General features: G+C 38.1%; 1 protein-coding gene across 4 annotated transcripts in view; it reads right to left on the bottom strand.

Annotated features, from left to right (window-relative positions):
• The window catches only part of Meis2 (Meis homeobox 2), a 220,898-nt gene that overhangs the window by 4,913 nt on the left and 200,985 nt on the right, over window positions 1-15,000 (bottom strand). For all 4 annotated transcript variants that reach the window (XM_048793021.1, XM_048793022.1, XM_048793023.1 and 1 more), the window contains exon 7: window positions 672-730. In XM_048793021.1, the coding sequence (XP_048648978.1) occupies window positions 672-730 (59 nt within the window). The remainder of the gene's footprint in view (window positions 1-671; window positions 731-15,000) is intronic.

Raw genomic sequence — 15,000 nt, 5'->3', positions numbered from 1 at the left:
AGGCCACACTCCCCAGCAAACTGAGGAAAGGCCTATTCCCAAGTAAAACGATTAGGAGTACACTGGGGATGGTTCTGACAGTGCTGTACAAAAACTGTTTTGGAAAAACTGAGAGCGTGAGAAAAACCCAAGCGTATTTTGGTGGGATGGATGTGATGCATTTTAAACAAAGGTAAAAAAAAATCTCTTAATAAAAAATAATGCTGGCAGTGCAGCACGTCAGGCTTTAGTAGAATATTATGAATAGTCAGAGCAAATGAATGGATACAATAAGTTTAACCATGGATGCTCCGGGAGTGAAAGCGAAGCATACACCAAGGAGTTGTGGAGAACAAGAAAATGAGGGCATGCTAATGATGGGATGCGGACAAGCAAGGAGTAATTCCAGAGCTCACAGTCAAACAAACTGCTTGTGGCACTAATACTTGTGCCCAATTACCAATTCAGAAAGAAAATAAAAAGCAGTTTCAGTCGAGTCAGGGTGGGAAATCTCCAATTAGCACCGATTAGTGGTGTTGCTTCCTAGAATGGAATTCTGGGGACATTAAAAAGAATATTTCTCCCAGAATGCCTGGTGGAAGCATTTATTTGCCAGGTGAGGAGGCTCCTGAAGTACAACTTGAGGAGGACTGGGGCCTGAGGGATGGATGCAGATACTAGTTAGAACTTGCCTGCTCGGTTTGACTGGTCGATCATTGGCTGTACTATTCTCCTTCTGGCATTAATAAACCTGAAACAGAACAGAGAATCCAGTCACCAACTTCGGTCTCTGTGCTCCAAACAGCTTTGCATGAATGCTGCTGGGAATACCATGCAGTCAGATATCTACTAGATAGAGATATCTATTTTAATTTAAAGGCAATTCTTCCTTTCAGTGTTCAAAGAGAGTTGACCGATCGCCTGCATTGTCACTGAGCGACCAACTCCAAGTCGACTTGCTCAAACAGAGCTCAGGGAGGGACAAAAGTTTTCCCTGAGAAAACTTCTACTAATCTGTGATTGTGCTTCTGCTTCTGGAACAAGTAGAAATCTGGTTAAAGTTCACAGGCTGCAAGATTTTCCCCCTTTCTCTACACTCCCCATCATAGGGAGATGCAGCTTCCCCTTGCAGCTGGTCATAAATGGAGACCAGGCTCTGGCACTCCGCTTTCACAAGGTATTGTTAGGTCAGCAAAGCCATCAATTAGGCTGTCTGAAGTTTTATCACCAACACAGCAGTAATAAGTGCTGGCCAGAAAGACTTCTGCTCTTCGGTGACTCCTGCAGCTTAAGCCTGTAAAGTTAGGGGTCATTCAGAGGTCAGTGCCAGCTGGGGGCAGCCTTTCCAGCCTAAGCTGGGACACCCAGGGCAGTGGATAAGGTAACTGCCAACCATAAACCCAGCCACCTTTCAACCCACTAGAAAGACAGAGCCTCAGGTACACATGGTTGATATTAGAGCTCGAGAGACGTTTTCAAATCAGGTGGTGGCTGAATCACAGGAATGTAAAGGAGAAGCAGTTATTTTGTCTAAGAAGCCTGGATCTAATTTTGTGGAAAATCCAAAAATAAGTTTCTACTTCATGTTACTTTAATGTTTAATAATGCCCATCAAATATTCATGTACAGAGTAAGATGATAAGAAATCCCCTTTATTTCTCCAAATTTAATAAAAACAAAACAATTTTCTACCATTTGTGAGTTACCCTTGTCTCTGTGCTCTTAATGATGTGTATTCCCCACACATTTGAACTTATGCACAGGATTCATTGGCCTTGCATTTGGCTGGGGAGGGGGGCAGTGGCAGGGAGCATACAGCTGGCTGTTCCTTAGAAATATATGTATTGATAACATTTTTCAATATTTCTTGTTTCAAATCTTAAGCACACAGGGACTTAATGATTAATGAGTCCACATGGGGCTACAGGCAGGAACTGAAAACTCATTCTCTGAAATTAGCCAGAAGAATTCTAGTGTGTGTTGGCAGCTCTGCCTTCCTATGAAGTTGAAGTCCCTTGGAGGAGGACAGTCAGCCCACACAAGCCTCCTGTGAGCATTCTGGTGGGAATACAACTAAGCTGAGGAATAATAGCCACAAGAAAACCAAAGGAGTCTTTTGCATATGGTGTTTGTTTGCAAAACAATGAACTTCTTTATTACTTAAGAAAGGATGGCTCAGTTGTCAAAAATGTTACACCCCCTTGGCTTTGGGGAAGAAAGTGACAGGCTACTGTAAGTGGAGGTGAAAACAAAAGGAGAGTTGGAACTGCATATTTATTCCCACCTGTCACCTGAAGTGTTGCTGAGGCATCTCTGACCAGATCACAGACACTTCCAGAAGCAGCTCTCAAATCAGAAAAAAGAACTTCATTGTCTACATTTTCCCCACTGCTTTGACTGTGAGCGAGGAGGAGGACCGACCTAATATGTCTACCCCCAGGAATGCTTTTTGTGGGCTCAGGTTAAGAGCAACAGAGATGCTCAGGACAGCCTGTTCTCCTGTCTTGAAGTTGCTGGTGGAGGACACACATGGAAGGGGCCGTACTACTAATCCTGTTGTGTGGGGGTCTTTTTTTTTTTTTTCCCTATAGGCCAACTCTTTAGGTAAAACCAATTGCTATTTTTTCCCTTTTTAATTTCACCCTTTTACTCTTTTATTATTTACATCTGGAGGTTGTTCCCTTATTTATGTCTTTCTCTCCAGTTCCCCCAAACACTCCCTCACTCACAGAGCTGCAAGGCATCATGGTTCTTAGTTCTCAGCAGGAGAACTCCACACTGTCTTCAAACAAATAATTACGGGGAAGGTTAGAGGTTCACTCAAAGGTCATTTCTTTGGATACTCCTCAGAATGTTTACATTAGTAAAAACGGGGTCCGCTCAAAAGGTTGTTCAATGGGGGCTCCACAACAATGCAGAACATTAAAAAAGCATTCCGCGTGCTAGCAGGTCTTTAAAGAAGCACTGAACTTGGAAATGCCACTCCAGTATTACATTTTCCACTAGTTACCATGGCATAGACTGGATGTTCACTAGCAGTTATGGCAATGGCCTTTCTTTGCCCACTCCTCCTAAACAAGTATGAATAGGAGCCTCTGAAGGTTTTCACTAGATCCTTTTACAAAGGGTCATAGAGATTTTGCTTTTTTCACATGGGCTCCATTGAGCCTTTCTGCATTTTTTGTTCTCAAACAATGTTTTTGATCCATAGGACTATTCTTGCCAGATTCATAATTTTACCACATTCTTCCAAATCAGAACTTTAAAAACATATGGGCCCCAATTTTTCAGAAATCTCTCAACATACAATTCCTGCCAATTGTCAACTCCCCTGATTTTGGTATATTTTGTTAACACTATAGGTGTTATTATTAAAATTAATAATGAGTTGACTATAAGAAAACTTGGATGTTAAAAAATGAAGTTACAACTCTGCTTCCTCCGCCAGTACTGATGACCTCCAGGCCACTCAGAATACACACCATGTACATTTAATGGAGGCATTTAAATTATAGATTCAAATAAGTCAATCTAGAAGTAACTTTTATTTCTTTAATATTCCTAAGATAAATTTTCCACATATAATCTTTCCCTAGAATTATTTGACATGACTTTTTTTCCATTTCCTCTAATTTATAATTTTAAAATGACTTTTTCAATATTCAAGGAGTAAATAGAATGTCAAGTTTTGATTCTACTTAAAATGTGAAGACTCTAAGCAGAAAAATCAACTCATCTTCAGTCTTTCAAGGTCCAAACTCCATTCATATGGAAAAATGCAACTTGCTGGTTCAAAGACAAAAGACTTGTCTTAAAAAGGCTCAAAAGTTTTCTTGGATATTAAATGGGTCTCACAAAATAACATTTTGATGAGTTAAGTGTAAATGAATCAGACACATATGGATTAAGTTATCCTTGAATTTCACACGGGCTTAAAAAATAAGGGGAAAAGAGGGTCTTGGCAAAAAACATTTTGGACTTTGCCAAACCCAAAACATTTGAAAAATTGCTGAAGACATCCAACTAACCAAAATGCAGCAAGCTGCACCCAACTTTAATGAAAACCCCCACAAGTTATTTCCAATCCAAAGACTGTTAGGTTTTTCATCTGTATCTGATATTAAAAAATTCTCTAAGTTTTAATGTCATCCCAGAATGATTTTGAAGTTGCAGCCATATAATATACTTCTCTATTGGTATAAACAATTTAAACCTAAGTTATAAAGTTTTCTTGGATATTAAATAGTTCTTTAAGATACTCTGAGTTTTATACAACTCATATGGGAAATGTGCTAATAATCCTAAAGCCTTATCCAGATTTCACTTAGAAAAAAATATTTCAATAGCCTTACTGTGAATCTTTTTTTAAGGGCTACAGATAATTCTGTTAGTGACTCCTTAGGGAATGAGTACCCTAAAGTGCACTCATTCCATTGATTTGTATTGAACACAGAGTTAGTACCCAGCTCACATACATACTCTGTAGAGTGTCTACTAAGACTATCTATTTCTCTGTAAATTTTATGCAAATAGAAAATGCATTAGTATGTGTGATCCTTAAAAATTATACACCAAGACTGTTAGCTTAAAAATAACTTAATTATAGGGTTGGGGATGTAGCTCAGTGGTAGAGCACTTGCCTAGCATATGCAAGGGCCTGGATTCAACCCCCAACACTGCAAAAAAAATTATAGAAATAAATTCAATACTTTTCAAGAATTGCCAGGCCTTTCCAAGTTAATTCAGAGATGATTTTTAAAAAAGCATTAAAAGAATAAACTCCAGAGTAAATACTAAAAATTTCACCTTATATTATCATGCTGGAGAGATTTTTCCTGCAGCCCTTCCTGCCACTACCCCCAAGAAATCCAAACTTTTCAGTTTTGCATACTTTTCTGCAACTAAAATCTGACCATCATGAGTTTTCTTTTAAGACTTTTTACTCCACAGCACAGTTTAGACTGACAGAAGCAGACTTAGGTGTCATTTCCTGATTGTTGGTTGGTTTCTTTCCCTCCTCTCCCCGCCCCTTTTAAATGGCTGATAAATCTCTTCTTTCTGGTTCACTAGCTGCACACCACACCTGGTAACTAACTCCTTTCTGCAGCATTCCTTTTGTTAGAAAGTGCAGGCCTCTGTGGAGTCACCTGGACAGCAGCCAGCCCTGAACACGCCGAAGAGGAATTAAGAATCCTAGAATTGAAGTTTTGCATGGATTGGTTTGGTCAAGGAGAAGGCTGAACTGTTGAAGAGGAATCAGATCAATTTGGAAAATGTGTTGTAGGTGGCTCAGTGATGGGCCACCTGTCCAAAAAGGAAAAAGCTCTGCTTCTCTACTTCAGCCAGACTACTTATTCACAAAGCTTGCTCCTAGTTGGTGCTTCAAACAGTGAAGCTTGCAACACTGGCAAATCAGTTATAAAGTTTCTATTTTTTTTCTAAAAGCACACCCCTCCCCCCCCATTTAAATGCAAGCCTTTTTCTGTTTCTGATTATGGCTAAGAGTAGGGTTTTCTCAGTAAGACATAGTGAAATGTTGAATCAGTGAATCAGGCAGGTTTAACACCATTGGACATGTACTTGGGCACATGAATGATTGAGTCACATTGCAAACATAAGCTGCTCACTGGTGGCCAGACAATGGGTCTTTTCTCATAGACATGTGTGAGAAAAGTAAAGTAAATGAATGAAATTCATATGCTACTTAGGGAAACATTCACAGATAATAATTAATTTCCCTGAGCCATAGCTTAATTTATAATTTGATAGAATATTAGATTTGCCTACACCTCTAAAAACACATGAAGTAAATACTAACAAGTTTACAATATGAGAACATGATGCTAATCTGGAGCCACAAACAGTTTGTAGCTTTGCGAATATCCCTTGAATAGTGGAGTGTTCATGCTGACATCAAAGACAGTGGGCAGGATTATGAAGTAGCTGATGCTTATCTTTGATGGCCTTCTACTGTGTTCTTTCAATACTCTTCCTTTTATCTAACTCTTCCCTTAAGTTACAAGAACTTGCCCTACTTTGAACATGCCCTCCTTAATTATTGTTCCATAGTTTAACTTGCGGAGAGAGCAACATAATGAAGAGCAAGGTTTCATGTTCTCTGCCTTTTACTTACAGTGTGACTTGGGGCAAGTCTACTTAACCTTCCCAAGTCTCAATTTGTTTGCTATCTATAAACTGGGGAAATGAACCAGGCCTGTATTGTTCTGAGGAATAAGGGAGATACTATAGGTAAGATTCTTGGCACCATGCTTGCCTGGCACATAGTAAGGGCTCATTATATATTAGCTTACAGTCAAAATGCACCTATCTAATACTCTTAAAGATCTCTGTTCTCTCATAGGTAATAATTAAGAATAGGTGGGTGACTATTTAGCATACCCATGCTGGGTTGATAACAGGGTAACAATGTGTTATGTTCCCACAATCAGCATGTGTCCATATGGTGAGGTCTTCCTGGAAATCGCAGCTTACTCCAAGCGAATGATAGTATGGTAGGGATTTTAGATGATGGTGCCAGCATCTGCTGAGGGTGGATTGGGTAGCGAACTGAGCTCTTTGGGAATCACACACTGTACATTGTTCTCCAGATCCTTGCTATTCTAAGTGTGTTCCGTGGACCATCAGCCTCAACATCACTTCAAACTTGTTAGAGATGCAGAAATAGAGTAGTCCCCACTCTTGCATCACTGAATCCAAACCTGCATTTTAAAAGATCCAGGTGATCTTTGCACATTTGTTTGGGAAGCCTTATTCTAGATCATAGATCATAAGCCACATTTTAGTGCTATGCCTAAGAATAGAAACTTGCAAAAATTAAATTTTAATTGTGAATCCTAGCTGCAAAAAAATACACACCCTATTCTCTTTAGGTATCTTAGATCTAACCAGTCTTTTAATCACTTGCCTTGGGTAAAAAACAATTTATAATAATTTAATTTATTTTACTCCATCTGTGCCTCCTAAAGGAAAAGTTGGACCAATAAAATGTTTTTGTGGAAATTGTTAGCAGTGGCTATCTTTCAAAAATGGACAGGAGGGAGATGGTAGATTTTTCTCTTTTTTTTCCATATAATTCTGTATCGTTTAAATTTTTAATAATAAGCATGATTACTCTTATAATTAAAAGAATGTTTAAAGGTGACTAAGGAAATTTGGCATTTTATTTGACTGAGGTTTACATAGCCAATTTTAAATGGTTTTTGTTTTGTTTTTTAAATAAAAGTATTTGAGGGAATTAGGGGTAAAGTGCTTCCGAACATGCATGAGGCCCTGGGTTTGATCTCCAACACCACAAAAAAAAAAAAAAAAAAAAAACCCAAACCAAACACAATGCAACAAAAAAAGCGTTTGAGAAATGGCCCCTAAGATAGGGAATTATTTTTTATTTCCTTTATAATACTGAGCAACAACAAACACTATCCCATGAGTATAATCACACCTGGTGGCGTGTAACAAAACATCCCAGCAGGTTATGATTGTGAAGCACTGTTACGCTTACAGAATGCTATCAGATTATTTATATGTGCTATTTATCATGTATGATAAAAGTGATCTTTCAAAGCTACTTGGAAGCAAGAGAGTAGAAAACACTCACAATTCCTTAGTTATTTGTATCTAGGATCTATCCTCTTAAAGATAAAATACTAAGTCAATAGACATAAGTTGTAATATTTTCCTTCATCCTGTATGTGATTTATTGCAGATGAAAATCAAGTAGAAACTGAATTACTCTGAAAGTTTTACTACCGACATTAAAATTCCAGATCTGGGTACCTACAAACCATACAGTGCTTCTGAAAACAACTTTTTGCAGACATGGAAGATGGATCTACAACTTTACGCAACTCTATCAGCATTAAAACAGGATTAATCATTTTCAAAATTACTCATTTCCAGTTACCTGTTCATCTATCTGAGTGTAGCCTGACTGGACTTTAATAAATCGAGCAGTTACTTGATCAGTCATATAAATTCATAACAGATTCCCCCAGTGTTCCTAGTCATTTACTAATTCACTCTAAGAAGAGAAGATCCCCACAAATCTAGTATCTTTTCAGCTTTCACCATCACCTTTGATAGGAGTATTAATTCTCTATCCTACTTCTCAATGGAAGCCACCTAAGCATTAACTTGCCAAAAATGCACCCAGCTGTTTAGCAATTATGTATTAGATATGTTTGAAGAGATCAAGGTGCACTCACATGCCCTGTGCTATGGATATGTCTCTGATTAGCTTGTCATCTGCTTGGAAGAAGATGTAGGCTGATTCTCCCATACAGTCTAGCAGGCCAGCTGTTAGCTGCCTGTCAAGCCCTCAAGTGGACAAGTAGTCCAGGAGCAAAAATGTCACTCCTTTGATCTGGCAAGGAGCAGCTGCTGATTTATAGAGTAGGACTTTGTTCTTCCGTTCTATTTTACTTTCTTTCCTAAGGCAGAACCACAAAATCCAGGAGAAAAAAAAAAAAAGTGCCGTTCCTAGCAACATCAACAAGCTCTGACAACTGCAACAGGGTTTTTCTTGGCCCTAACAAAGCTCTCAGGCATCTCCTTTGACGCTCACCTTTCCCCCCTCCCCTTCCCCCAACCCCACCATTTTTTGCAATGCGGTAGTTATTGTTTAATTCAGCTTCTGTAAATGGAATGGACTGTGGCCAGCAAGCCTGGGGCATAAACACACCTGTATGAAAGAAGCCTTATTGTAGCAACCATCTACAAGCAAGCTCGCATGAACCTCACGCTCCTGAGTTCAGAAAGAAGCTCTATTTTTTCTGACAGCAAATTTTACCTTAAGTGAGTTTCTATTTTTGGTGCCACCAACCTATGATGACCACATTTGAACTGTTTCCTTTCCAATGGCACTACACTTTTTCAATCAAAGAGAAAAAAGGATTAGCGCTTTTTTTTTTTTTTAAATCTGAGAGCAAACAGATCCATCAAAAATGTTTATCTACTGTCTAAAATATCAATCATTGAAAGCTGAGTTAAACATCCAGAAAGACTTTAGCAAATGCAATATCAAAGATGCCATAATGTTGATTGCATTTCTACCGATTCATACTGACATGAGCTTCCTTGAATAGCCTATAAGGAGAAAAAATATCAGCAACAAAATCTACATAAGCTATTCGCAACGTCTTGCTAAGATAGCAAACTGGTTTCAAATGTGTGATACTGTTCTCAGTGAGTAAGCCTGTCAGGTCAGAGGTGCCTAGCAGCCAAGTGGGACAGGAAACGATGCAGCCTTGAGCAGTCATCATAATTTCAGCAGTCATTCGACTATAAGAAGTCCTCACTGTGTGTGTGTGTGTGTGTGTGTGTGTGTGACAGAGAGAGAGAGAGAGAGAGAGAGAGAGAGAACGAGCGCATATCAGGCAATAAACTTTGCCAGCGATGAATTCATTAACACCTAGTAGATTTTCAGTGTTGCCCCTGAAGGAGGAGTGACAAGGGAAAAATATGTATATGTTTGTGTATGTGTGTATGTCTGGAGGGGGGGGGGAGAGAGAGAGAGAGAGACAGAAAGAGAGAGAGACACTTGTCTTACTCTCAACTCTATGACATTTATACATATTATTGCATAGGTCAAGGACAGGAATTTTCTGGGGGTGCAAATGCTAGAAATGAAAGGAAAAAGAAGGAGTTCTAAAAATTCTTGCTTCTATTCAGTCATGCCATGCTCCACTATTTTCTCTCTTTCCCTCCTTTCTTAAAGGAGGGAACATATATTTGCCTCAGCCTCATTTCTTGCTTTAGCCTACACTGTCCTCCTGTCCTAAAAGGAGTCAAAAGTTAAACACTGCCAGGTGTGGTGGTGCACACCTGTAAACTCAGGAGGCTGAGGCAGGAGGATCCAAAGTTTGAGACCAGCCTCAGCAACTCAGTGAGGCGCTAAGCAACTTAGTGAGATCCTTTACCAACATAAAAAATAAAAAGGGTGGCAGATGTGACTCAGTGGTAAAGTGCTTCTGGGTTCAATCCCCAGGACCAAAATAATAATAATAATAATAATAATAATAATAATAATAATAATAATAATACACTGATCTGAATATTCAGATCATGCTTCCTCTAAGGGTCTTCCCTATGAGATACTGAGTTTGGGGTGGGGCTAGGGGATAGGAAAGGAAAGCAAGGTATAGAGGAGCAAGTATTACATAAGGCCTAATTTTATACCTTAAAAATAGAATGAATAATTAAAAAAATTTTTTTTAGTTATCAATGCACCTTTATTTTATATATTTATATATAGTGCTAAGAATTGAGATTAATGCCTCATACATTTTAGGCAAGTGCTCTGCCACTGAGCCACAACCCAGCCCAAGAATGAATAATTTTTAAGATTCACAACAATCTGTATGTATGTCATAGTTGATGCCTTCCATACTGTATATTTAACAGAAAACAAATTTAATAGAATATAAAACAAAGTCATACATAATATGAAATTACACATAATTATATGGACTCTAAGAAGAGTCCATATAAATATATTTAAAATCTTTTTTTTTTTAAGAGAGAGAGAGAACTTTTAATATTTATTTTTTAGTTTTCGGCGGACACAACATCTTTGTTTGTATGTGGTGCTGAGGATCGAACCCGGGCCGCACGCATGCCAGGCGAGTGCGCTACCGCTTGAGCCACATCCCCAGCCCCATATAAATATATTTAAATACTGGAAAATTCAGGTCATGTCTTTAGAGATTTTTACCCTTCACATTCACAGAAACAAACTGAATGATCACAATTTGAGAACACATTAATAACTACAAACCAACATAGGCTACACTCACAAAATTAGTGTGAGGGGGTCCATTTAAAAAAATCTGAAGAGATTAATCACCAAATTTTGGGGTAGGAAAGAGTTGAACCAGATTGAAAGAACATAGAAAATTATCAGGGAAGAAATAAGGAAATAACATGCTTTTAGGCACCAATTCAGAACAGAGCTGATTCTGTGCAAAGGGAGGGCAAAGGGACTGAATTCAGATGGGTTCTCAGTTTTGTTCTGAAAAACCTAGTGACAGTTAACAGGAACACTGGTGGAGGTTCTTGAGTGACACACTGAATCCCTAAAATCCTTGCACAGTGAAGGAATCCTTTCCAAGAGCCACGTATAGGGTGAACTGAATGGATGAGAATCTAGAAGCTAAGAAGGTAGAAATCTCTTGTCTACTTCAGGCAAAAGGGGCAAATAAAGTTAGCTCCAGTGAAGGTGTAGGAATGAGCGGTTTGGAAAACTCCTTTTGAATCATGCTTTGGAGATGAGGGAGAGATACAAATATAAAAGAAATTAGATGATAAACCGGAGAATCCATGTTTGGTGGGTTATGATGCGTAGTTCTGGTGGGGTGAGGCCAACTCAGTTTTCCAAATGTAACCTCTCTGCATTAGCAGTGGAATTTCTGGGCTGAGATCACTCAAGACAAAGCACAAAAGAAGAGTGAAAGCCTAGAAAGAAGTGGTTTTATTTCAAAACCTCAGATCTCCTTATATTTCTAAAACTATATGAATAGTCCAGAGCTATAACATCAAATATTAGAAACTGCTTGGCTGACTCCAAGAAATGACTTCCTCCTCATACCTCCCCGGGATTTTTACCAAAAACTTCATCTAATCATGGCTGACACAGTCAATGGTCAGTGGAAACCTCTGGCAATGGCTTTATTTCTAGTCCTTCGGGTTTGCTCCTTCTTTTAATTTTGAGATAATTTGTGTGACTAGATTAGGAAGCTAATAGTAATTACATTATGCACACTGTGTGCTGTGACACCACGTGGGTTCTACTCCACACTTAACAACAGTGATTTTAGATTTTAGTAGTGGCATTTATCAGAGTGTTTTTAAAATGGGATATATATCTATATAGCTAAATCTGTATCTATAGATATCTATATGTTGCAAAGATATATATATGTAAATATATATACACACACACATACATGTGTCTATATATCTCAGACATATATATGTACATATATACATACATACACACACATATATGTATCTCAGAGAGTGTGTGTCTTTAAGCAATAGCATAAGGCAATCAAGGGAGTGTTTTTTTTTCAAGGCAGTAACAACTAATTGAGAAGAGAATGATAAGACAAAGTGTTACATTTAAAAGGGACTCCATTAAGGTGATGGCTTCCAAACTGTGTCCTCCTTTCAAACCATATTTTTCTTCTTAAATGGTTTTTTTGAGGTGAAAAATATAGCACTTCACCCAAAATGGTGTGGAAACAAATGGTTCACAAGTCTCTATTCTTTCACTTGGGCCAAACCACCCCAGGACCAGTAATCTAAAGCCACTTGAAGGGAGGGTGCTATGCATGTGAATGTCCCCATGGCCCTTTCATTTGTCCTTGGGGCTCCTTTTTCCAAAGCAGCAGGGAACGCTTCAGAAGACCAGATTGGCATGCCAGAAGTATTTGGATGGGCCAAGCGCTTATCCTTCTTTCCTTTCTCCTGCTGGTTTAAAAGAAAGGATGTTACAGAGGACACATCAGAAGGTGGCAACATTCTCAGGGCCCTTTATCAATACCACTGCTTACTTTAAATTGTAGCTTGGTCTGTTGTTGAGAGGCTGAGATTTTAGCACTTTTAAAGGGAACCATAAGTGAGAAATCTCCTAGGTGTTAAGCTTTAGAGTGGCTTCAACCCAAAATAAAAAAAAAAAATGAGATTAAAACACAGAGTCAAGTAATATTAAGAAAAAGATCCAACAAATAAAATATCATAAATATGCGTATATGTTACAATCTTTCTATTTAAACCAAATGATATTTAACCAGTTTATATTGGCATCTAGTAAAGGTGCCAATGGGGGGAGGGATCAAAGATCTAAAAAATTTTCAGTCTCCTTAAATAAACCATAGTTTTAACATCCAACAATAATCTTTTAAAATTATTATAAAGCATTCTATATTTCAGAAAGCAAAAAATTATATTTATAAACATCTGGCTTAATTTCCTCATTTATGATGTTCAACCATTGAAGACTGAATTCAAAAGGAATTTCCTGACCGTCTTTTCTTAATAACAAATTTAACATTTTTCACTTGAATTTGACAACCAGGTAGCATTCTGTATCTTCTCCAATGATGTCACGTGCAGTCTTTCCAATGTGACTGTATTATTACCCACAAAAATTTTAACATCATACTGTAATCATAAAAGACATAAAATATATCTTTATAAACCACAAGAGACATAGCAAACCAGCAGTTATGCTACATCTGCTTTAGTCCTTAAATATTTCAGCTTTAGAGGGTTAGTTAGTGGATCCCCCCACAATTTGCAGAGAAATAAAGACATCAACTTTTGATTCTGACATTCTGTACAAAGCTGTAATCTCCAACACATAGAGATGCAAACTACATTGTGCTCAATTTGAAAGAATTTTAAAAAGAATATTCAGATTTCATTTCTATCAGAATTTCCTAAAATGGTTTAAATTAACTTTTAGAAACAGAAATGATGGCATATGGATTATCTCTATTTTTATAGATAAGTAACATCATCATCTACCAAAACACAATTTAGTTTAGTGCTCTAATTGGTTTAAGTGCCATGGTTTGTTTGTTTGTTTGTTCATTTGTTTTTGAAGTCAGGTAATGCACAAATAAGCCCAAAGGCAATTAAGAAGTTTAAAGTTAATATGCTAACTAGAACCACACTACTCCTTTTGCCTGGGATGGCCTTTCTTCCACCACCATCTGGTCAACACACCCTTCAAAATCCTTATCAGAGAACATCTCTTTGAGGTAACTTCTCTGGTCTATTCTCTGATTAAGAAGCATTTTCTCAGTCAGTAGCACCCAGCTAATATACCTATCCCAGCATTTATTCCATATCACGATGCCAATTTACTTCTCTGACTTTCTCACTAATTTTAGAGAACACATTTTTATTCATCCTTATTGATACCATCAAACATATAGAACATCCTCAAAATGTCTGGTGAATGAATAGCTGAATGAGTGAATAAAAATAGAGTTCCTTGATCTTGGAAATAATTTAGAATCAAAAATAGAACAGCCGTTAGTGAGTCTCTGATAAAATGGTTTGTCCCAGAGCTGGGTAGAGCTAAGATGGGAAATTACTCTTATTTCTTGGATCTGGGCTAGCTCTTGGCCCTCCATAACAAGTGATTATGAGAGGCATAGTTAAAGGTCTGAATCCATCTGGGCATCAGGAAGACCTAGGCAAATGTTGGGTATAGATAGATGTGAAGAAGAAGAAAGACTTGACCTGGCAGAAACTGGGTCTCTGGCTTTTCTAGGCTGGGGGGTAATAGGCACAGCATGAGATGGAATTAGACTGGGGACTGAAGCAAATGGAGAGGATGGTCTGAGAGTAATGGGAACTGAGTTCAATGAGCCATTAGGGGAGCGCTGGTATGTATATGTGTTGGGGAATAGAGTTAGAGAACACCAAGTGAAGAAGAAAGATTTGAGAGATGGAAAGAGGAAAGGAGACTAGGAAACTTTCTTAAATTTTTTTTTCTCATTATACCTTTCTAAGGATTTTTTTCCTCCAAATGTGCTATAAGGGATATTAGTATCAATAAGTGTTTGTCCAAATAGGAATGGTAGGTCACTTCTTTCCTTGTAAATTATGTTATAACCATTAGCATGCTGATAAATATTATTAATCTGTAAGAGGGGATGGTATAAGGCAATTCCTAACTTGCTATTAAGATTTTGAGGGCTGGGGCTGGGGCTCAGTGGTAGAGCATTTGCCTAGCATGTGTGAGGCACTGGATTCGATCCTTAGCACCACATAAAAATAAATAAATAAAAATATAGGTATTGTATCCATCTACAACTAAAAAGAGATTTAAAAAAAAGATTTTGAGGGGTGTTGGGTGCAGTGGTGCATGTCTGTAATCCCAGCAGCTCAGGAGGCTGAAACAGGAGGATTGCAAGTTCAAAGCTAGCCTCAGCAACTTAGCAAGACCTTGTCTCTCTTTCCAAAAAAAAAAAAAAAAAAAGGGCTGGGGAT

The sequence above is a fragment of the Marmota marmota genome, unplaced genomic scaffold (assembly GCF_001458135.2).
Source record: "Marmota marmota marmota unplaced genomic scaffold, marMar, whole genome shotgun sequence".
In the NCBI taxonomy this organism is placed as follows: domain Eukaryota; kingdom Metazoa; phylum Chordata; class Mammalia; order Rodentia; family Sciuridae; genus Marmota; species Marmota marmota.
Note: the sequence above shows the minus strand (reverse complement) of the source record. Positions and strands in the feature narration are given on the sequence as shown.